The following is a 24,073-nucleotide window of genomic DNA, read 5'->3' on the forward strand; positions in this document are numbered from 1 at the left end:
ATGCAACCGAGCGCTAGTAAGTGTTGGTCAGTGACGCAGGTTGTGAGACTTACAGATAAGGTTTTTAGCAGAGAGAGGGAAACCTGAAGCAGAAGGGTTAAACTGTGAGAACAGAGTTCCAGACAATCAAGGTCAGTCTGGCTAGCTGAGAGTGTGATAAGCTGGGAACTGGCAGGAACTCGAGTGTGGGGGAAGAATTGTCAATGGAGGAAGATGTCTCTAATGTCTTTGCCTAGTAAAGACTCTTACATGAAACTTGCCTGGCCTGTCTTATTCCTGTTCTAAACGGCTCTTGGATCCATACCACGTCTCACCTACACACGCAGTGCGCTACAGGGGTTATGGGCCCAGATTATGAAGCGTTGTAGCGGGTTCGAGAACTGGTGAAGTGGCATTGTTGCAGAGAGAAACAAAGCGCAAGTGAGAGGCAAGTAAGAGTGGGCAACATGGCTGTAAATCTGTCTTCCGGGATGCCGATGGAGAGACTGAATGATGTAAATTACTCCAGCTGGAAGTGGAGAATGAGAGCTGTTCTGATTAAAGAGGATTTAAATGATGTCGTGGAAAAACCCCCTCCGGCAGCTCCTTCAGCAGCGTGGCTGAAGAAAGACGACAAAGCGAAGGCTTTTATTACTCTGGGGCTATCAGATTCACAACTGTTGCTGGTGAATAATGAGCCGACGGCTAATCAGATGTGGGAAAAGTTAAGAGCTGCACATGTACAGCAAACTGCGGGAAGCAGGCTGTGTTTGGCACGGAAGCTTTATCAGATGCGTTTTACTGATGATGTGACTATGGAAGAGCATTTGGCTGAATTTCGTAGATTAAATGCAGAGCTGCAAGATCGAGGCGTACATCATAATGACTTGCAGATGGTTTATCTCCTGTTATCTTCATTTGATCAAAAATGGGATGTGCTGGTTGCTGGTCTTGAAAGTCAACCAGACGGGACTCTATCTTTGGACTTTGTGGAACAGAAACTTCAACAAGAATGGTGTAGGAGACAAGAAAACAAGAAAATGGACAAAAGAGGCTGGGACTGTGTCTGTACAACGGAATCAAAGAAGCAGGGAAGAGACTAAAACATGTTATTTTTGCGGATCACGTGGGCATATACAGAGACATTGTTTAAAGAAGAGGAATGACAGAGACTTTGAAAGTCACAGGGCAAGCGTGAACTTTGTTTCTAAAGAGAGCAATAAACTGATTAACTCTAAGTGGCTTCTTGACAGTGGAGCGTCTAATTGCCTAATCACAGACTCTAGTTTATTTTACACTTCAAAGCCGAGGCAGGAGAAGCTTTATCTGGCTGACGGATCAACTCAGAACACGACAGCAAGAGGAACGCTGAAGATGGGTAATTTGGGAATTTTAACAGATGTATTATTGATTTCTGGTTTAAAATATAACATTCTATCAGTGAGAAAATTGGCTCAAATAGGTTGTAAAGTTACATTTGAAGGGGATAGATGTTTTGTGAGAAAAGATGGTGAAATATGCATGCAAGGGAAATTACAGAACAACATGTTTATAGTTGAATGCAAGATTGATAAAGACATGTGTGCTTGGATAGCAGTAAATAAAGAGAAACATGAGAATTGTGTCCATGAATGGCACAGAAAATTAGCACACGGACATTTTCAAAAGATACAAAACACCCCAAAGCATAGTCAAGATTTGAAGTTAACACACTGTGAGCATGTGGATGAGTGTGAGGTATGTTATAAAACAAAAATGACTGTGAAGCCAGTAAATAAGAGCTGTGAAAGCACGACTTCAGAACCATATCAGCTTATACATGTGGATTTAGCTGGTCCTTTTCAGTGCTCAAAAGGTGGAGCAAGGTTTTATTTAGTGATTGTGGATGATTTTTCCAGATTTACACATGTGTTCTTATTGAAAAAGAAAAGTGACGCAGAAGAGAAATTAAAGGCATTCATACAGAAAACAGAGACACAACATGGGGCTGTTATCAAAAATATCAGATCAGATAGAGGAGGAGAATTTACCAGTAATTCATTTCAAACATATTTGGAAAAGAAGGGAATAATTCATAGTCTCACCGCTCCCTTCAGCCCTTCCTCCAACGGCACAGCAGAGAGGAGGAACCGGTCATTGCAGGATTCATTGAGAGCAATGCTAGCAGATGCTGATTTGAATAACACTTATTGGGGTGAATGTATGCTGTACACTGTTTATATTCAGAACCGCCTAATGCACAGAACAATAGGGATGTCTCCCTATGAGAAACTGACTGGAAGAAAACCCAGGGTGAAACACATAGAACGTTTTGGGGCAAAATGCTGGGTACATGTAGTAAAACAAAGAAGACATGGCAAATTAGGCTCAAGAGCACAAGCAGGACGCATTTTGGGATTTCAGAATTCATATTACAGAGTTTGGTTACCTGAGAAACAACAAGTAGTGTTAAGCAGAAACATAAAGGTGATAGATAAACCTTGGAGACACAGCCAAACAGTGATCTTAGAGAGTGAAAACAAACAGGAAGCTGCAGATGTTCCTTTCGGGCAGCAAATTCCATTAAAAGCTGCTTTAACAGATTTAATATATGGTGGCAAACGTACTGTTAAAAGGCTGAGAGGTGAAGACATAACAACACATGATACAGAAATGCCAAGTACGAGTGCTGGTCCAACTAAAGTTGAAAGTGAGGAAGAAATGGAAATAGATAATGTCAGGAGATCAGAGAGAAAAACGAAAGGTCAACCTCCTCAGAGATTTGCATTTAATGTTACACAACAGAATAATGAAACAGATGAAATTCCAGAGGAATGGGAAAAAGAGGGGCCTATAGATAAAGAAACAATGGATCTAATGTGGAAATATTGTGTTGAAGAATGAAATGAAATGTATCATCAAATAAAAGCAAACTTGAATCTGTGAAACTTGTGTAAATAAAGAATAAAGAGAAACTGAACTGAACTAAAACTGTAAATAGAAATTGTAAGAATCCATGTACTGAAATGTATTTGTAATGAAAAGTTAATGTTGTAGTAATGTAATAATTGTAACTTGATGTTTTGCAGTCTGCAAGTCTCAGGTGGGGGCTGTTGGTCAGTGACGCAGGTTGTGAGACTTACAGATAAGGTTTTTAGCAGAGAGAGGGAAACCTGAAGCAGAAGGGTTAAACTGTGAGAACAGAGTTCCAGACAATCAAGGTCAGTCTGGCTAGCTGAGAGTGTGATAAGCTGGGAACTGGCAGGAACTCGAGTGTGGGGGAAGAATTGTCAATGGAGGAAGATGTCTCTAATGTCTTTGCCTAGTAAAGACTCTTACATGAAACTTGCCTGGCCTGTCTTATTCCTGTTCTAAACGGCTCTTGGATCCATACCACATCTCACCTACACACGCAGTGCGCTACAGTAAGTGCTCATTTTTGAGACTACTTTGAGGCAGTGAAGGTGGCAAAGAAGACATACTTTGCTGCTTCCATTGCGTCCTCACTGTGTCAGCCAGCAGAGCTCTTCCAGGTAGTGCAGGGCCTTTTACAGTCTGGGCCAAAGGAGGTGGTGGAACCTACAGTCTCTCGCTGCCACTTGTTTGCAAGACACGGCAAGGATAAAATCGCTTGCATCCACCCAGGCCTTGTCTCCACTATTAGGGCAGTTAAATCTCAAGAGATGTCCAGAGGACAGTATGGTCCCGTTGTGTTGGATGAGTTTCAGTTGGTAGGGCTCGAGGGCGTGTACAAGACGCTTGGCTCGGTTCAGGAAACCTCTTGACCCTTGCCCTTCATGGCTGATAAAAATTTGCAAGGAAGAGGTGGCTGGCTGGGATAGGGAGGTGATTAATGCCTCCTTGCCAGAGGGGGTGGTCCCCGCCTGCCTAAAGGAGGTGGTGGTAAGACCACTCCTTAAGAAACCCCCCCCCGGATCTGGAAAATCTGAATAATTATTGGCCAGTTGCTAATATTCCCTTCTTGGGCAAGATCTGGAGTGTGTGGTTGCAGGCCAGATCCAGGCTATCTTGGATGAAACTGATTTTCTAGATCCACTTCAATCGGGGTTTAAAGTCAGTTTTGGCACAGAAACTGTCACGGTCACCCTGTGTGCTGACCTGTGTCGGGAGATCTCTCAGCGGCTCTTGATACCTCCAACCATGGTATTCTTCTGGAGCGTCTTTGCAGTGGTTCCAGTCCTACTTGGACGGTCACTCTCAGAGGGTGGAGCTTGGGGAGTATCATTGTTCAGCCCTGTGGCGCCTTCAGTGTGGAGTTCCACAGGGTTTGATTTTATCCCCCATGCTATTCAATGTCTACATGAAACTGCCGAGCAAGGTCACTCGGACTTTTGGAGTGTGTTGTCAGCAATATGCTGGAGATACGCAGTTCTCTCTCTCCTTTGCATCTGCAGGTTTGGCAGTGCATGTGCTAGACTGCTGTCTTGCCTCAGTAATGGACTGGTTGAGAGCCAATAAACTGAAGCTCAATCCAGACAAGACTGAGGCACTGTTAGCGGGTGGTTCCGTAGACCAGATGAAAGGGATGTGGCCTGTTCTTGATGGATTACACTCCCTCTGAAGGAACAGGTGTGTAGCTTGGGGGTACTTCTGGATCCATTATGGAGAAGGGCAGAGCAGCAAGCATCCTCATTACAGCCCACGTGAGAGGGAGGCCACGGGAGGCACTCCACACTCTCAGAGATTGGGGACAGACAAAAGGAGCAGTGAGGAGGTGGCATCCACTTCCAAACCGCCTCACCTGGAACAAGAATTACCTTCACAGCTTTGTCTTTGTGTGCCTGCAGGTACTTCAAGCGGTCTTGGTATGCTTTTCGCTGCTTGTAACCACGCCACTGAGACTGAAACCAAACCAAACATCAGGTCAAGGGCATTCTTTTCCTGGCTGCTGAGTTTCCTGTATGCCACTGCACAGTGGGTGGTCTGGCATGACCTCCCCCCACCTCTGTACTCAAGGGCACTATCCCCCCCAAAAAACAACATTTTTGCATCCAAAACACCAGCAGCTGGGGGCTGCCACTGATTCTCTCTTTTCAGCTGCTAGACTCACAAAGGCTTCTGAAGCAAGATGCCCATTTGAAAGGCCAAGCCATCCCAAGGTAAGAAACTCAGACAAGAGCCGGTGCCAAGGAATTACGAGCAGCAAACAGGATCTGAGTTTTTTGCAGGCTTGCTACTGTCTGGCTTCCTGTTTTCAAAGTTGGACGAGACAGCCGCCACCCTTGGAACAGTTCACTGCAACTCCAGCACCCCAGCACCTAGCTGGGGAACTTCTAGCATAAACAACCCCCCCAAGGCAGAGTGGCTGGAAGTGAAAGGGCAGAGCAAGAACCTCTCCCAAGGCAAAGGGTGAGCTGCTCTCCTGCATGACTTTGCGTGCCATTCACTCTGGCACCAGAACAGGGCTGCCCAGTCACTCCACAGCAGCGAGTCAGCCTGGAGTGCCCCTCTGTTAACACACACGTATGTGTCCCCAGCCAGTTACACTAACTACAGGATGAGAACAAGAGGGAGCACTGTGGGCACCTGAGCAAGCCCAGCCCGTGGAGCAGGAGAAGCTTTGCGAACAGAGTACGGCCACAGACCAGACCCCCACCCCCGCATCTTCCCCCAGCAGTTCTTCACTTTCCCTCCCAAAGCTCGTCTCCTTCCCCCACCTCTGCTTAACCTCTCAGCACATCTGCCAAGAACCTCCATACCTGGATGCAGGTGATGGCAGGAACTTGCTTCTTCAAGAAGTGCATCCGGGCATTGAACTCCTGGCGAACGAGGTAGCCACGGCAGTAGGCCTGCAGCTTGGTGATAAGGCTCTCATTGGCTAACCAGAGCTGCTCTCGGTTGTACGCGGCAGTGACTGCTGAGATGGAACTCTAGAAACCAGTTGCCAGAGGAACAGAGAGGGAGAAAGACGAGAGGGAGTCAGTCCTATTGCCAGGCTGAAATGCAAGCAGACCAGCCACGTTACACATCCTTGTTCCAGAGGTCCCCCAACTCAGGGTGACCAGAGAGGGCCTTCTCTGTGGAAGAGCTTGCTGCCTCTGTGGCTGGGCACTTTCACTATCAGCTCAAATAGTGTTTACTCGCCCAGGTTTTGGGGATCTTTTAGTGCTGGGCTCTAGGCCACTGGTTTTCTCTTTGCTGCTCTTTTGCATTTTTTTGTCTTAACATTTATTTTAATATTTACAGTAGAATCTCACTATGATGTGGCTCGCTATACCGTGGGTATGATGATGTCCCCAAGTACAATGGTGTATACAGTACCAGTTTTCATTACATCGTGGAACCCCTATAACGCGGGTGCATCCTTTCTCCCCCCGACCCCGTGTTATAATGAGGTTCCACTGTACGTAAGACATTTATATACCACTTAATTATTTGCATTTCAAAGCAATGTAATATTGTATTGATATAATTCAGTAATTTTATAATAAAATAAAATGCAATATGTTATTTTCATACGACCACTGATTTTAAGCCTGTTTGTTTTAAAATGAAGAGCAATCTATAAATATAATGAAATAACATAAATAAATAGTCCCACCACCACACAGGATCCGACCTAGAGCCCTGAGTTTGGCAGGTTTATTGATTTTATGAAACTACCTGAATATTAACAACTTTGGGAGAGGGGTCTCTCTCTCTCTCTCCACCCCCAATCTCAGAGGACAGTTTGCAGGGGTATGAGCTCTAGCCTCACCCAGGCTCTGGACTTCCCTTCCTAGGCAAGGCCTGCCTGCCACCACCCCCACAGCAGTCCGATTATCCTTTCTGTTCAAGAAAGGCCTTTAGCCCGTCAGGCTGGTTACTCTTTCTTGTGGCTGGTTAACAATTTTAGCTTAGTTAACTGCTGGCTCTTGTTTGTACATGTGTTGACATATTTGTTTTTAATGATGCTATTTGATTATTATTTAGAAATTATGAAATGTCTAAAGCTTAGGCTATCATACATTTCTTAGTTTTTAAAGTACTACAAGACTATTTTTGCTACAACTGACTCACACACCTAATCCTCTGGGAATTGATACAATTTTCCAGGCAGCGTACAAATAGTTAAAAAGCAATCTTTGCCCACAGGCTTCTAAGCTAACAGACATGGCTACAAAGAAAGAGGGATGGGGCAGCAGGAGGAACACAAGCAATCTCAAACATCAATTATTCAAGTGACAACAGTTCTTATAATGAGCAGCTGGAACGGCAGTTCCACTCTGCCCTCTGCTGCAAAAATTCTATTGCTTTTTTTTTATTTTACTGTTGAAAACAAATACAAAATGCTGCAACAGAAGCACCCAAAGCTGCACCCTGAAGTCATCAACAAACTTCAGCATGTTAGTGACGGAGGCAAGGAAATCTGGGGTCTCCTGAGGTAAGGCAAAACCAGCCAATTCCCTGCAATGATTTTCTCTCTCACTGACTGATGCAAGCGGTCCTTGGCACTGGTGGCAACATACCTGGATATCCTCCCGCGAGAGCTGCGTGTTATTTGGCACAAATCCTCCCTCAGGCTCCTCCCAGCCTCCTTCTTTGGTCCGGAGGTTATGGTAATAATGGTAGCCTCCCTTCACCCAGTGTTTCACCCACTCACTGCTGTTGTCTCCTGGAAGAAATGGAATGCTGTCCTGGTGCTGAAGAAGTCAAAGAAACCCTTTGCTGCCTCTGTGAGGAGGCAGCTACAGCTCAGTGGCAGAGCGCACACTCTCTGTTTGCGGATGACACCAGGGCTCAATCCCTGGCAGCTCCCAGTTAGGAGGAGGAGCAGGCAGGAAATGACCTTAGAGAGCTGCTGCCAGGCAGAGAAGACAGCACTGGCCTCAATGGGCAAACAGCCTGGCCCAAGGCTGAAAAGCCAGCAGCAGCCCATGTCCCTACCCACAGCCCTTCCCAGGCCCCAGGCCCTTTCACCTGCGGCCAGTTTTGTTCTCTTCACTTCCGCCAGTCCCTGCTGGTACGTGTCTGCGCATTCCGGGGTCACGCCATACAGTCCAACATCAGGTGAACGCAGGCAGCTAAGGGTTGTTCCAACATCACCTTGATCCACTGCCTCATTAATGGCCAGAATTCCTAAGGAAACTGGGATAAATGCAAGGCGAGCCCTTGTTATCTCTGTACAGACACAGGCCAAAAAAAAGGCAGATGCTAGAGGAGCTATGAGCTTCTCTGTGGATAATTTGAGCAACCACTGATATGTCTAATTATATGGTATTTTTGTAAGTCATCATGCACGGGAGTGGGGTGTAGCAACAGAATGGCAGGCAAGTGAGGTGAGGAAGTGATGGAGGCAAGGATGGGCAGGCAAGCACATAGGTGAGTGTGGACGCATGGAGGGCGCAGGCAAGCGAACGGGGAATTAGTGTGGGGGCTGATGGCAGCAACAACGCAGGAAGCCAGTAAGCTGCCTAAGCGGGGCAACCAGGGGGGCTGTTTTGGGAGTTTCCTGTGTGTGTAAACATTTGTGTGTTTGGGAGTTCCCTGTGTGTGTCTGGGAGTCCTGGGGAGGGGGGCTGACATGCAAAGCATGCAGGGGTGAACCCCCTAGTGGGCGCATGTACACAAACACAGGGATTTGCCCCTGCGTGCTTTGCAAGCCAACCCCTGCCACACACACAGGGGCTCGCAAACACACATACACAAAGACCCCTAAACATACACACAGACACACAGGCAACTCCTGAAACACCCCCCACCCATAAGCAACTCACACACACACGCCCCCTGGCACTCGACATCACTCTGTTTAGGCAGCTTACTGGCCTCCTGCCTGCCCAGGCTGCTGCTACCACCCGATTTAGGCTGCTTACTGGCCTCCCATGTTGTTGCTGCCATCTGCTGCCACCCCTCTGCGCCCCCACACTCATCCGCTCGCCTGCCATCCTTGCCTGCCTCCCTCGCTTGCCTGCTGACATGGTCCGCACCATGCATGACAGCTTACAAAAACATTGTATAGATAGAACACAATTTACAGCATTACAAGTCCAGATAAATTTACAACCCAATTATCTTCCACACCTTTCCACAGGGCTAGAATTATCTGCTCCAGTAAAGATTGTACTTGCTCATGAACATTCATTCTCTTCAATGGATGGAGGTTACCCTGCTTCAGAAGCTGCAAATGACTTTTTTAGTGGAAGGAACCTCTCCCAGTTAATGCAGCTTTATTTAAATAAAAAAGACACCCAGAACTTGGAATCCAATAAACTGTTAATTTCTGCAACAGTAAATTATAAGATGAGAAGGAATATCATTTCCAGGGCTCAAAATAATTTTGAACTATGCACTCTGGGAGCAGGAAACAGCAGCTGCCCATCAATCCCACCAAGGCAGCAGTGGGTAACCTCCCCCATTGATGAGAATGAGCACCCACGGCAAGTCTGATGGCGCCTTCCTCTCTCAGCAGCAGGAGGCAAGAAAACAGGGCGGCTGTTTCAGGCGCTAGCTGGAGCATCTGCCTGTCAAAGGCAGCATCAGAAGAGGAGGACTCATGCTGTCTACAGTACTGAACAGAAGGGGCAATGCCAAGTGACCAGGCCTACTAAAACAAACACGCTAGTTCTAAAAGGGGGCAGATGCAGCAAACAGAACCTGGCAAAGTTGCTAGGGAGGTGCAAGATCTTCCTCCGGCTAACGAAATACACCCTTGAAACTTTTTCCCCCACAGCGGAAGGAAACAAGCAACCCCCACAAATTTGTGAAACTCCCAAGTCTCTTTAACAGACACCCACAAGGTTCTGCTTCCATCGAGTCTGTCTCATCCTTTTCCCTTGAGGTGGCTCAGGGCAGCGACGAGAACAACAACAGGCACCCCGGTCTCTTGGCTTCTGCAGAATGAAACGCTGATCTTGGAATCAGACTAACATGAGGCAGCGGCTACACCAGCAGAACCGTGGCAGTCTCCAACGCGTGCTTGGTCAGGAGGGGGAAATGCACCACCAGAAAACACGAACTTGGCATAGAAAAGGCAGGCATGCCCAGTGCCATAGCCCACCAACCAGGGACTGAGCCAGCAATGATGCCTGCATGCTGCCCATGCAAGGAGGGAGCCAATGAACTCAGGGGCACGTGCCTGTTTCAAGACTCACTTCCTTTCATCCAACCAGCTTTCACCCAACCACCAAGTCACAGAATCTGATCCATGTTGCCACTTCTTGGCAGGAGAAACACAAACGTGCGGTGAGACAGTCCTTTCTTCTGCAGAAGCCGTGCTAATTCTTCCAGAGTTTTTTTATGTGCTTGATAATTTTTTATTAAGATTTCCCACCAATTGACTTGAAACAGATGTAAAGCTAAATGTAAATGTACTGCCTTCAAGTCGATGCTGACTTATGGCGACCCTATGAATAGGGTTTTCATGAGGCTGAGAGGCAGTGACTTGCCCAAGGTCACTCAGTGAGCATCATGACTATGTGGGGATTCAAACCCAGGTTGTAGTCCAACAAGCTAACAGGCCTGCAATTGCCTGGATTCTCACTGAATCTTTTTTTAAAATCAGGCGTTATGAGGCTGACTAGCAACAAACAAATATTTTTGCTAGAAGATCAGCAGTTTTTCACTTGGGCTGAAGAACTCTGGAATGGAAACCATATGGATGCAGGGATCTGTGATTTTTTAATTTGCTGGGAAGCCTCAGGACTTCATCTCCTCTGTTTTTCTTATACCCTCCCTGGAAAGAAAATTACTCGAGGCACAGGTGTGGTATACATTCTAGCTAAGCTTCTATTAATATGGCTTTAAAACACACACACAAACTTTCTAGAGAGATCTGACTAACACTTGATTCTCCCTTTCAACTTTATTTTTATTGGCTCCTCATTTTTAAGAGATTTTTGAAATCAAGTGTGACCATGTTAGTCTTTCTTGGCAGCTGTCCACTTATATACATGTTGCATTTGATAACACTCTGCCCTCTGTTTCCAATCAGGCCAGCAACATCGACATCTTGCACCAGGTCTTGGGTGCAATTCCTATGCTTGTCTATTCAGAAATAAAGTCCCATCAGTTCAATACAGCTTTACTCCCAGGTAAATGGGTATAGAGTTGCTGCTTGAAGATTTACTCAAGTCACACTGAAGGCTCTTTCGGCTTCCCCTAACAGAACCCAGCCCAACTGGCTCCATGACCAACTGCTCCAGGGCACACTTATTTAGGTAGGTTATCTAGAAATTCTGCATCTTTTTTGTGACACCCTCCCCCACCCCCCAACAGGCATTTACACATTCCCTACAGCACTTTCCTCCTTTTGGATGTTCCTTGATTACATTCTTGATCTCAAGGTCAGCCTCAGTATTTTGCTCAGGGGAGTGATCATGGCACCATAGAACTGGAAGGGGCCTCTAAGGCCATCGAGTCCAACCACCTGCTCAGTGCAGGAATCCAAATTAAAGCATACCTGACAGGTGGCTGTCCAGCTGCCTCTTGAATGCCTCCAGTGATGGAGAGCTCACCACATCTCTAAGTAGTATGGCCTTAGTGCACAATTTATTTTGGGGCCTGCTATTGCTGCCACAAGGATCCTGCGAAGGAGTCTGTATTCCTTGAGCTTCAGTTATTTATTTATCTACCAATCAGTCATCTTTGTGACTAGTTCTGGTTCTCTCCTCAGTGGGCAGAAGCTGCCTTCATCAAGGCCAGATAAACCACCAGATAAGCACACACAGAATCTGGCTGCTCTGAGAATGTAAAAAGGTCCACACAGCCAGAGCAGCGACATCCCCGCTCCCTTGAAGCAGGCAGGGATGGGACTGCAAGAGGCTCCTTCCCCTGAAGTCACTTGCGCAGCCCCTCCCCTTCTCTGAAACAAATGGGAGGAGCAACCCACTCTGGGCAGCCTCCACCGGATCACGAGCGAACGCTGCTCATGTGCAATTAGGTCTCAGGCTACTGCCTTACGCACGCAACATTCCAAGAGACAAAACAAACAAAGACATCCTTGACCACCTGGGCTAAAACCATCGCTAACACAGGTTGGATATTAGGAGACAGGCTTGGCCAAGAAATACCAGTGTTTGAATAAAGTCATCTGCTTCACTCAACAGAGGCCAGCAGCACTGTTGCATCTTCAGATACACAGATTGACAAACCCACTCCAGAAACAGCTAAAATATGAGGAAACTTACACCTTTGGGCTTCCTCCGTGTCCCTGTTCGACTGGGAAACACCACCCTGAATCTCATCTAGCCAGAGGACAGCCGTTTCATCCCGAGTTTCCTGAAAGCAAAGCAAAGAAGAGTTCATCCCCAGCTGTGAAACTGAATCAAAAAAGGTGCCTCATTCCGGGGGGGGGGAGGGCCCAGCTTGTCTGTACGCATTTTCCAGGGCAGCTCAGCCAACCCAATTCACACACTGCTGGATGGGTGTCATGCGAGAGGAACAAGACAAGGCCTGCCATCCTCAATGGATGGAATGTACTGGCTAGAAGGCAGAGCCCTACGCAATAAATTACTTCCTTCACAATGAAGCTGCAGGGAAGGTCTTTTCAAGAAAGGTAAGCTTTTCAAGAAAAATGGACAGGAGTGTCCCAGAGAAAACCCACCAGACCCCCAGCATCTGCCTCTTCAAAGAGGCACACTCTTCGTGCTGGAGGTGCTGAAATTGGACTAACCCTGTAACCACCTCAGAACAGACCACACGCTATTTCTGTAGGCTGTGCATCTCTGCAACAGTTGCCAAGTGCATTTGAAGAGCAAGCCCAACGCCACAGGTTCTTCAGCCCAGAGAACCTACTTTGAATGACTGAGGGAACAGCCGGGAGCAAAGAGTGAATAGTAGAGAAGCGACACAGAGCTCACCAGAGAGGCAGAGGAGAGCAAGGGCTTCCCGGCCTGCCAGACAGATGCCTGTGAGCAGCCATCAAGGTTTCCGTGACTGGCACGTGGGGATTCCCTTGGGATGGGTCCGGAAATTGAACCTGGTGCAGAATGCTGTGGCCAGGTTGCTGCGCAGAGCACCTGTGCATAGGCACGTATTATACCTATGTAGAGGTAATATTAACATACAAAGCCTGGGACCAGGTTACCTGAAAGGCCGCCTGCCCCTGTACAGGCCTGTAAGATCATTTAGATCATCTGCGGAAGTTCTTCTCATGGCCCCGCACCCTAAAGAAAATCCTCAGGCAGCAGCCCCAAAACAGGCATTTTCCAGTGTTGCTTCTGTTCTGTGGATCGCCCTTCCTTCCCTCCGCCATATGCGAAGCAGCAGCCATCAGTTGCTTCAGACACCTTGTGAAGACTTAGCTTTTCTGCCCAGGCTTTCCCCAACCCATAAAATCAGACCCTGTTTTATGTGTCTGAATCCAATGATTCCCTTTTTAATTTGTTTTTATTGATTTTACATTGCAACAATAGTTTGCTTTTATACTGTACACCACTTAGAGATTTTTAAAATATTAAGCTGTTATAAATGCTCTTAAATAAAAAATTAATTCCAAATCCAAATGCTCACATCCTAAAAGCATCAGAACCACCTGGCCTGAAGTGGGGATGGCATGGATATCTATGGTATGACAAAGTAAAAGTAAATGTAGACTTTAACAATCATTTTATAAGACGTCCTCTGTTGAAAATATGGAATAGATATAAACCAAGGTTTTATTCGAAAATACCATTATGTGTCTCAAGCCAAGAAGCGTTTTATAGAAGAGAAATGGCTGGAAAAGAGAAATGGTTAACTTATCAAGAACTATTAGAAAATGTACATGGAGAATATATAATGAAAGAGAGAGAACAACTGACAAAGGAAGGATATAGTTTTCAATGGTTCGCCTATTTACAATTGTTAGAAAGATATAAAATGGACAAGAAAATGTATGGGTTTGAAATAAGTAAATCTGATTTTGAAATAGGATTGTGTACAAATGATGAAAATATAATTGCGAAAATGTATAAACTCTTATTGAAAATGGATATGGAGGAAGAACAAGTAAAAGAGTGTATGGTAAAGTGGGCAAAAAATTTTGGTTATAACATACAAATGGATCAATGGGAAAATATGTGGAAAAAAGGTTTGAAATTTACACTATGTTATAATCTTAAAGAAAATTTTTATAAAATGATGTACCGTTGGTACATGACTCCAGAAAAGTTGTCAAAAATGTATAGTAATGTTTCTAATGTTTGTTGGAAATGTAAACAACAAGAAGGATCATTTTATCATATGTGGTGGTTGTGTAAAAAGGCAAAATCATTTTGGGCACAGATAGGTAGGAAGATGCAAAAAATTCTAAAGATAAATATTCAGTCAAAACCAGAATTTTTTTTATTGGGTTTTATGGATAAACAAATAGAAAAGAAATATGGAAGAATAATATTGTATATGATTACGGCAGCAAGATTATTATATGCACAAAAGTGGAAAATGGAATCAACACCAACAATGGAAGAATGGCTATTGAAATTAATGGACTTAGTAGAAATGGATAAATTGACATGTTTACTTAGAGAAAAATCGACAGATACATTTCTTAAGGAATGGAAGCCTCTCTTAGACTTTTTGTTGAAAGATCAAAATAAAATGATGATACTGGGATTTGACGATTAATTAAGACAGCTTATGGAGAAAAGGGATTCTGTATGTATACATTAAGGGACAGGTTTGATGTATATTATATACTTATAGCTGATCTGCGACAAATCGGAAGTCAACTATTTTATTTTTATTTTTTGTTGTTGTATTGTTATGTCTTTTTGACTTTGTTTTGTTTGTTTTTGGAAAAATTTGAATAAAAATTATTAATAAAAAAAAAAAAAGAACCACCTGGCCTGACACTCCTGACGTACCTGCGCTTTCTCCCTCTTTGTGCGGAGCAGCACATCTTGGTAATGCTGAGCTACTTTGGGGGTCACCCCCTCCAGTTTTGCAGCAGGAATCTGTAGAGCCTGCAGGGTTTTTCTAGAATCTCCTTCATCCAAAGCCTCATTGATGAGTCCAATTGCTAAAATCCCTGGAACAGATAGGACAGTAAAAACAAACGTAGGTGCTTCGTGTTAGCGCAGGGAGACACAACCAAGCAAGCCAACGACACGATGAAACCGTTCTGCTCCTGAATGCACAGCTTGCTCTCAGCTGGTCCACCCATTACAACAGTCCAGCCAAGCATCTGAGATGTCAAGGTCCCTTCTGCTCCTCCTCCTCTTCCTCCAGTGTTCCTGGCCCCTCTGGAAGAGGGAAAGGGGCTCCCCAGTTTACTGACAGGGCTGTGGGAACAACCGGGGTAGACTGGAAGAGCCTACAGAGGGGAGCCCTGATTTTGCCATTCAGTTCTCAAAAAGATTTAAAAGCCACCTTAACTAACTTCCCAAGGTGGCTTTCACACAATCTTAAAATATAAAATAACAAATTACAAAGATCATCATACAATACTGACAAACCTTATATATCAGTTGAGAGAAAGAATCCAAAGGGAAAAAAGTATATTCTGTGTGAAATGATTTTGTTTTATGAAATATATTTTAATCAAAGAACATGATTGGTTTCTTCCTCGCCACTGATTAATTTTTTACACTTGAATTGTTGATTGATGATCCATTTATAATTTCAATCAATGTTTGTTCATGTGTATTTGTGGAAGAAATTCTTCCTTAGCGATCTTATGTTTGCTGTAACGGGAAATGTATAATGTTTGTATATGTACCATTCCTTTTCATCAGCTATTATAGTGGATTTATTTGTTTCTTTATTTTAGTTTTAATTAAACGTTTACTTTTCTGTTATACATACTACTGTCTTTTGTGTTAGAACAGCGTAAGTTGTTTTTTGATGCTTTGTGGCAATGCATGTTTTCTTTGATTTAGAAACTCTTAACAAAAAGAAGAGTAACCCTAAATATGAATTAACAGACACTGTAAAAATCATAAACCATAAACAAAACCCTCTGATCAGACCAGCAGAGTAAAACCAATTTAAAGCTAACTAAAACCTGACAAACCCTCCAGCCAGTCATCATTCTTCTCAGAGCTGGGGCTCCTAAACCTTTTCTTCCTTTGGACCTATTGAAAATTGCTAAGAGTCTTCACTTAAAGACTTTTCTGTGCCAGGTGCTGTATGTTTTTTAATTGTATTTTAATTGCTTCTTTTATTTCTTATCTATTGTATTTCAAGTTGAATTCTAACAAATAAAAGATGCAATAAGAATAGAATTAAAAATAGATTGTGAGTATTTAATGCAACGGACTTGCCATCTCCCATCTTCAGACACAAGTCTGCAGACCCACCATGAACCACCTGAATGAAGCTCACAGATGACTGGTGGTCCATGGACCAGTTTGGGAACCCTCAGAGCAACATAAACACCTGCTGGACACAAGAGATGGATACTGAAAGAGGCCCCCTTTGCTCCTGTGCCATGTGCCCAAACGGGCTAAAGGAAACCCCACCACTCTACCACTGAGGAGGAGGGCTACACCACCCCCATCCCAAGGAAGACACCGGTCTCACCATAACGGAGGCCAAGCAAGCAAGGAAGACTCGCATCCTTGCCTGCTTAGCACCACAAAGGCCTGGGGTTGCACCGTGTCATTTTCCGCCTACACCTTCCTGTTGATCTGATGCTTTTGTAGATAAAGCAACAATCTGATCTGATTGGATCTTCCTCAAACCCACAAAAGAATCAGGAGAAACATAACGTAGCAGATGAAACAGGTGGCTCAGCTGCCGCAGGTAAAGCCAGCCAGCCAAGTAGAACCTGTTTAAGGCCGAAAGGCTAAACTTGCTCCAAGGTGGATGAGAAGCCACGGCTTTTTCTCAGCAATCGCTGCCAGCTTCTGTTGAGGCTGGAGCTACAATGAGGAAGGGGGACCTTGGCTGTAGGAGAAGAGCCGCAGCCCACACGCTTGGCATGCAGAAGGTCCCAGGCTCAATCTGTGGCCTCTCCAGAAACAGCTGAGAAAGAACTCCTCTCCTGGAGAGCAGCTGCCAGCCAGTGCAAACAGGACTACTACTACTACTACTACTACTATTAAGAAGCAGGGCCTTAATGACCAACATGTTACTGTAAAGAGCGCCGAATCAGAAAGCTGACTTGGCAGAAAGGGGACAGGTGGAGCTAGTGATCAGCAAGAGAATGTGGGAAGCCACCTTGCACTGAGTCACACACTTGGTCCATCTGGCTCGGGATCATTGACACTGACCGGCAGCAGCTCTTTGGTGTTCCAGGCATGAGACATTCACAGCCAGCCTGAGGGTGCTCTGGGGACTGAAAACTGGGGCCTTCTGCATGCAAAGAATGTGCTCCACCACTGAGGTAGGGAGGAAAGGGATTGTCAGAGACTCTCCCTTGGCCAAGCAAAGTTTATCATGCCCTCCAACAATGAGAGGGTGGGACTAGAAAACTGCCCTGAACAGCTACCAGCTAAATCAGCCATGTGCCCAACAAGAGATTATTGTTCTACAGTTAAGCAGCCCTTACATTTCTTCCACCGGTGCTTTGCTGCCTTTGCATCCATCCCCATAATGGCCCTGGATTTCACCATCGTGCCTCAGGCTCACTTAAAAGTCTTGCCCACCACCCACACCCCAATGCAGGCCTTCCAGATTCAAGCGCAGCTCTCTGGCTTAGCCCAAGCCACCAGTGAGCATGGATGGGCCTTGATGCGAAAGCTTCCAGCTAGGAAGCACACACCAGAGCTGCTTCAGCTCCCCTCCTCCCTCCCTTGCACCACCAGAGAGCCACTTACGCTCATGCTCTTCATGCACCGCAACATTCACTCGGTCAACACAGGACTGGATGTCATTCCATGTAATGAACTCTGTCCCTTCGTCCCGTGCCTGAGCCTTCAACTTCAGCAAGTCATCAACGTATCTGCCAAGAGACGGCAAGAAGGCACCTCATGGAGCCATCGGCAGGAACAGCAAAGCACCCACACACAGGCAGGGCCAGAGAAAGAACTCAGGTGACAGGCACACAGGACACAATCCCGAGTGGCAATGATCCTGAGCACAAGGATGGCAGCCGGCAGCAAGCTACACAAGTCCCCCTCCAACCCCTGAGGGGCCAAAGACCAGAGCCACGCCTGGAACTCTCACAGGTCAGTGCTGTCCTGCCCCCCATCACGTGCTTCCTACTGGCCACCAGAGGTGCTCCTAGGACCTCTGGCCCCTCCCACTCAGATTCAGCAGCACCAGAAGGCTCTGGACCACACAGCTGCCACCAGCGCCTGCAAGCACCATTTCCTGGTCTCCTATCATTTGTCCTCTTGAGCCGCCTTCTCAGGGTGAGAGGGCAAAAGAAGCTCCAGACACCTCAGCAGAAACTGACCTCTGGGAGTTTTCATCCTCGACATTTGTCAGGCCTGTCACTGGGCTGCTCAGCTGTTTCCAGACCATGGTGACATCCCCCGAATCCAGGGCTCGGTTGATCAGGGCCACTGAAGACAGCATCTCCACAGCCACTGACAATTCTGGGTGCGTGAGGTTACCCTGAGGAGAGGGGGGCTCTGAGAAGCATGCTTACCTCACAATGCAAATAAATTGAGCAAAGGAAGGAAGGAACATAAAGGCATCAGGGCCATGGCAATTTAAGAGGGAGGAGGAAAATGAGGCATAAAAACACAGCGAAGCAGGCTGTTCACACAGAAGGGCAGCGGCTCTCAGGCAGGAGCCTTTTCCCCAGGCCCACCTGGAGACGTCGGGAACCTTCTGCATGCAAAGCTCACTGGTAGAACACTGGCCCTTTTTGCTAGGAGCCCCTTCTATCCCCGAGCTGCCTGCTCACGCGCTGTTCCAACACTCACCCCCTCCTTCCTAAGAGCCTAAAGCCTAAAGGCATTCCCTCAGCCAAGGTAGGAAATCCACATGGTGGATAATGGTGGCGCGCCTGAACATTTGCCACCCAAACTCTGCCACCTGACTACAGTTTGCGCCACTCTTAAGTAACCAAAGGGCCAGCTCTCCCTTCCAGGGTGGGTGGCCATGGCATACCTCTGCGCACTAGGTGCTGGGGACGAGCCACAGGGGAGAGCAAATCTCCTGCTTGGAAGCTGGCTAGACTCCCTTGGAAGCAGAAGCACCAGATGAGGAGGGAGAGGGAGAAGGATCTACTCTGTGCCAGCAGCAGCCAGTTCCCAGGTCCTTCTCATTACTTCCTCTCTAGGAGAGCAGAGCAAACACAGCGTCCTGGCATATCCCTGGAAAACTGGGCTCAACACGACTCAGAGGGTTCTACTTGCGTAGATGTGGCAGAGAAGAGGAAGACAAGCACACCTAGATCACCTCTGCCAAAATGTCAGCAGCACATGCAAATGCAGGGAGAAAATCTCACCCTGAATTCAGCAAGCAAGCCAAGAAGCGGCCAAGAGGCAGGCACAGCCAAGTGCAGCTTGATCAGCCTTCCAGCCCAAGCTATGCCACAGCAGGAGAGGAGGATGAAGGTGCCGCTAGCAGAGCGGCTGGGGGGCATGTGTGCGTATGGGGCTGGTGGAAGAGTTCCTTGCCCAAGGCCACTTCACCCCACTATGTATGGGTCAAAGGCCCGTTTACCACAGTGTATACATGCAGCAGGGAGCCGCAGCCAATCCCAGCTCCTTGGCATGTGTACCTGCAAGATAAACGTGGATGAAAACATGCATTCTTCACCCGGGGTGCCCAGAAGCCGGTTTATGGGTATGCGCCCGTGAGGTACTTACATCAGGGCTCTGCTGCTGCAGGGTAGCCAGTTCCCGCTGGTACAGCTCAGCAGCAAAGGGATAGACCGGGGGCAGCTGTGCCTCAGGGTTCATCAGCTCCACTACCGTCTTCTCAGCAAGGCCGCTGTGGACAGCCACGTTGACCCTCCCCACGGCTGCCAATCCTGAGAGCACAAGGAGCAGAGGAAGGAGACCTGAGGGGCTCAAGCCTTTCCTGCACAGCGGACCTCAGAGCAGCTTCCACAGGCGACATCTTTGGGTCCTGGGAAGGGCCTGGATGCATTGACAAGTAGGCCACCACCTCTGCCATGGGCCAGCCAGATGCTCAAAAAAGGGCAGCTGCTGCAGGTTGCTTGCTGCAACAGCTTCCTTCCGGTGGGAGCAGCCGCTCCCAGACAGACGGCCAGGTTGACTTGCTTCTTCCTCTTCCAAATGGACAGACAGCAGGGAGATCCTGTTGGTTCTGAATTGCGTGGAGGGGGTGCAGAGAAAAAACATGCCTGCCCGCTCCACCCACAGCACAGACCAAAGCCAACAGCAGCAGGTTTGTTGGGACTGCTTGACTGGCTTTTTGGGGGCAATGGGGATGACACTTCACACGCAGCTCCTCACTCAAACAAAAGGGGACAAAGCTGATGGCAGTGAGACGTCAGGGCTTCACCCCACATCAGTGCCAGGGCTTCCTGGGGGTGAGCAGCTGTGCCCAAAGGCACCTGGGCGAGTAGGAGGAAAGTGGGGGAGAACTGAAGCAGTGTCAGCCACAGATGGGTCAGCTAAAACATATGATGGTCAGAAATGAAGAGAAGGGGGCAGGGTTAAGAAGAGAGAGAGTTCCTAAGTGGGAGAAAAATCAAGCTCTAAAAAGGCGATGTTAGGCAGGAAAAGTTCTCAGAGATGCTGCTCTCACGGTAGTCAGAAGGAAACTGGGTGAGAGGACACACGCACACACGCCAACCCCTCAGAGCCCGGTGGGAGGGTGGTGGAGGCAGTAGCGCCCCAGCTGAAGTGCAGAACCCAAACTCTGGGACTGCAGAGACCGCAGAGAAGCACTTACTTTGCTGGTACTGCTGAGCTACACCGTTTGCCACGTCGACCCCAGTCTGCAACTCCTCCTTCTGCAAGGACCCACCTCTGCCAGCCTGAGGGTAAAAGAGGACACTTTCCTTCACTGCCTCCACAGCTCAGACAGATACAGATCCAGCCTTCTCCTAGCTGTTTGCACTGATCCCAGAACAGGAACAAGGCGGCGGCGGCTGCTGCCTTCTGTGCAGCGCCTTCCACATTTCTGGTGCCAAAACACGGACAAGTTGCAGTTGGGCTGGAACTAACATGGTTGCTGCACACTGCTACCGTGTCACGATCCAGAAGAGGAAGGCAAGCGGTGAGCTCTTGGAGAAGAAGCCAAGAAAAGGCCGCACTGGCCAGGTGATTAAGCCAGCAACTGCTGCTAAGCTAACTCCGGTGCTGAACTAACCTCAAGAACCAAAACGTGAGGGTTCCCAATTGCATAATAAATAGCAAAAGGGGCCCCTCAATAGCAATGGGCCAAGGCCGCACATCACCTCTCCCGTACCTCCAGCTTCTGCTGCTTATCCCTCAAAAGCTGCTTGAAATACCAGTCGCTGTTTTCTTGCCATAGTCCCCGGAGCCCCAGGGCTGCCAATGACAGCGCTTTGTACAAAGCTGAGGCGTCTCCTTGGTCCAGAGCCAGATCGATCTTTGACAAGGCTGAGTGCGCTGAGGACAAAGAGAAGGAAAGCTGAACGGAGCAAGCCTTGCAAACGGGCCTCGGTAGGATTGCTGCCCAACCCCACCATCCTGCGCAGAGCCCAAGTTCCATATCTGAGACATCGTCCTAGAGCGCAACAGAAGGTCTCAAGGATGGGGTGGGTGGGAAGCATTCTTGCAGCCATGGAGGGCATTTCGACCCTTCTCCTCCCAATCCTGCTGCTCACTCCCAGCTATGTCTCCATCGCGCTCACAAGGCAAATGGAGCGTACGGCAATGCTGGAGCCGGGGGGGGGGAGAGGAATTCCCTGCTTCCAAGAGGAGCTTTTTGGACAAAAAGGGTATCAAAGGGAAGCCAGGAGACAGGCCAGGGTGGAGACAGGCTTACTGTTGACTTTGTTGATGTTGCCCTGAATCTCTGCTTGAGTAAGCAGTTCTTCGTAGACATCCCTTTCTCTTTCCATATCCTCAGAGGCAATCTGAAGGAAGGACAAAAAGTACCACTCAGGAGCACCTCCTCAGAGCTGCCGCCTGTGGGGCCAAAGCTTCCAGCACAGGGGGGCACTGACATGGGGCTCAACAGGGTGGTGGATGCGCTAGACCCACAAGGAGACACTGCTTCTAGGGCCTTTGTGCCTTCCTCCCCATTTCCAGCCACCCACTGCCCAGAAGCAGGATGTTGCTGCAGACTCAGCCTCAAGTCCCCTGCAATAAAAAGGAAAATTCCCCCATGGGCCAAACAGCAGGGCTGCCAGAGGCGCATGTTGAGGTTCTCAAGCAACTCGCAAGAAGAGACTGAAGGGCAGCATCTCCTGGGACAGAGAAGGTTGCTGGCCAGAATTCCAGCAACCCAACACTGCAAAACATTTACTTAATCAACCTGTTGCAGGTGTGAGGAACCTTTTTTAGACCGAGGGCCACATTCTCATCTGGGCAACCTGGCCACATGCCAAAGGTGGGCAAAGCCAGAGGCAAAAGCAGGCACAGCAATTGATGGAAATTTCACTGCAAAAAGCTGTGTGTAAGTATTATAGACAGATTCTTTTTTTTTTAAGAAAAATCAGGCTTGGGTCATTTTACTGCCAAGTTCCATCCAAGTCTTTGCTCTTATGCAGAGATGCTTCAATTCAATTTTATTTTAGAAACATAACAGCCCATGTACCTGGACACATCCTGGTGCTGTATTCACCCAAGCACATGCCCTGGGAAGGTGCCAGACAGCAGCACTGCAGGCAACAGCTGCCCTGCATGGCTGCTGGTTTGTGCTTCAACTCTTCCCCCGCACCAGGCAGAAGGACCACCCTGTTGCAAGCCTGCTTTGCCCTGGTGAGGTTGTGGCTCTAACCCATCATAACAATCCCGCCCTCTCCAGCCACGAGTCCACATGCTTCCACAATGAGAAACAGAAAGAGCAACATGTAGAAGTTTCAATGATTCAGCAGGATGTAAATCTTGTTAAATAAAATAAACCCTACCCTGTTTCGTGCATTCTCTGTCTTTTCCTGCTTTGCCTGGTACAGGGTGCCCTGGTATACTGGTGCCAGGAGCTCTTCCAGGTTCACCAACATGGCATTGGGGTTTTTCATTGCTGCAAACGTTTCTGCAGGAATCTGGCGGTCGATGGCATCATTAATGGCAATCACAGCTGCATGCACTGGAGTGAACACGGCACAGACTCAGTCAGTCACGGTCCTGGAGACCACCAACAAGCTCCCACCACCCAGCAAGCTCAAGAGGAGCAGAATTTGGGCACCAGATGGGAATCCTGTGGCACCAAACCGGTGACCAGCAGGCAAGCGCCTGTGGCCTCAAAGCTCAGCTCAGAAAGGACGCAACAGGTGATACGCTTGCTGCAAGATATAAACTCTCTGCCACTTTCTACAAACCAAATACTTTCTGTCGTATTTTATTCCGCTAATATAAAATGTCTCCATGATAACTTTCTATCTAGTGTGAGCAGCCCGGAAAGAGAGAACTCATCTTGTCTTACATGCTGCTTCATCCACAGAGAGCTCGTTGGCCAAGATTCCACCAATCTTGCCGAAGGCAGGCATCTGGATGCCATACTTCTCCAGCTCACTCCTCATGTTGCTGATCTCCTCCTCTGAAATACACAGTGGGAAAGAACTGCCAGGTGAGCTCAGAAAACCCAGCTCCCCCTGACAGAGGCGCCAGCCAAGAGGCTAAACCAAGAAGCGGCCAGGGGTTTTCCCCACCTCCTTCCCCCAATTCCAGTGGAAGGTCTCCAGGTACACAAGATGGGCCATCAGTGGAGAAGAGACAGAAAGCTCCTGGGGAGGTCCCCGTTCTGGGAAGGCCAGGCTCAGCCCTAGTCTGGGGCTTGAACTTTGGCAGGGGCAGCAGGGGGTACCGCTATCCAAGCCCTGTGCCAGTCAGTGCCCTTTCTAACACCCTGGAGCCGCCTCCTCCGTGGTCTTCCCAACCAACTTAAGCAGCAGAAAGGTCAGGGAGGCTCCCCTCACCTGTGAAGTCCACTTTGCCATACAGGTCTTGAATCTGTGGGGCCAATCCCAGCTTGAACAGGTACAGGCTGAGGACAAAGAGACACCAATCAGATAAGCTGGGAGACAGAAGCAACCCAGAAAATGCTGCCCTCCTGCCTGTCAACATCCTTGGCCTCATCCTGCTTTTGAACAGACCACAGCCCCATCTCCGTGGCTTGTGCACCATCTCCCAGGAGGAGAGCTCGGGGTGGGGTGCCAGGCTGGGCCTCTTACTGTGCCAAAGGTCATCCAGCA

At 47.8% G+C, this 24,073-nt stretch overlaps 1 protein-coding gene across 4 annotated transcripts in view; it reads right to left on the reverse strand.

Annotated features, from left to right (window-relative positions):
- Positions 1 to 24,073, reverse strand: part of IQGAP1 (IQ motif containing GTPase activating protein 1) — a 70,321-nt gene that overhangs the window by 21,060 nt on the left and 25,188 nt on the right. For all 4 annotated transcript variants that reach the window (XM_061595903.1, XM_061595904.1, XM_061595907.1 and 1 more), the window contains exons 6-20: positions 23,798 to 23,865; positions 23,305 to 23,418; positions 22,790 to 22,968; positions 21,703 to 21,793; positions 21,160 to 21,323; positions 20,641 to 20,725; positions 19,587 to 19,750; positions 18,221 to 18,381; positions 17,640 to 17,764; positions 14,745 to 14,908; positions 12,087 to 12,177; positions 7,879 to 8,046; positions 7,428 to 7,573; positions 5,679 to 5,849; positions 4,737 to 4,820 (exon numbers count right to left, since the gene is read on the reverse strand). In XM_061595903.1, coding sequence (XP_061451887.1) covers positions 4,737 to 4,820; positions 5,679 to 5,849; positions 7,428 to 7,573; positions 7,879 to 8,046; positions 12,087 to 12,177; positions 14,745 to 14,908; positions 17,640 to 17,764; positions 18,221 to 18,381; positions 19,587 to 19,750; positions 20,641 to 20,725; positions 21,160 to 21,323; positions 21,703 to 21,793; positions 22,790 to 22,968; positions 23,305 to 23,418; positions 23,798 to 23,865 — 1,975 coding nt within the window. The remainder of the gene's footprint in view (positions 1 to 4,736; positions 4,821 to 5,678; positions 5,850 to 7,427; positions 7,574 to 7,878; positions 8,047 to 12,086; positions 12,178 to 14,744; positions 14,909 to 17,639; positions 17,765 to 18,220; positions 18,382 to 19,586; positions 19,751 to 20,640; positions 20,726 to 21,159; positions 21,324 to 21,702; positions 21,794 to 22,789; positions 22,969 to 23,304; positions 23,419 to 23,797; positions 23,866 to 24,073) is intronic.

Source organism: Rhineura floridana, chromosome 14 (genome assembly GCF_030035675.1).
Source record: "Rhineura floridana isolate rRhiFlo1 chromosome 14, rRhiFlo1.hap2, whole genome shotgun sequence".
In the NCBI taxonomy this organism is placed as follows: Eukaryota; Metazoa; Chordata; class Lepidosauria; order Squamata; family Rhineuridae; genus Rhineura; species Rhineura floridana.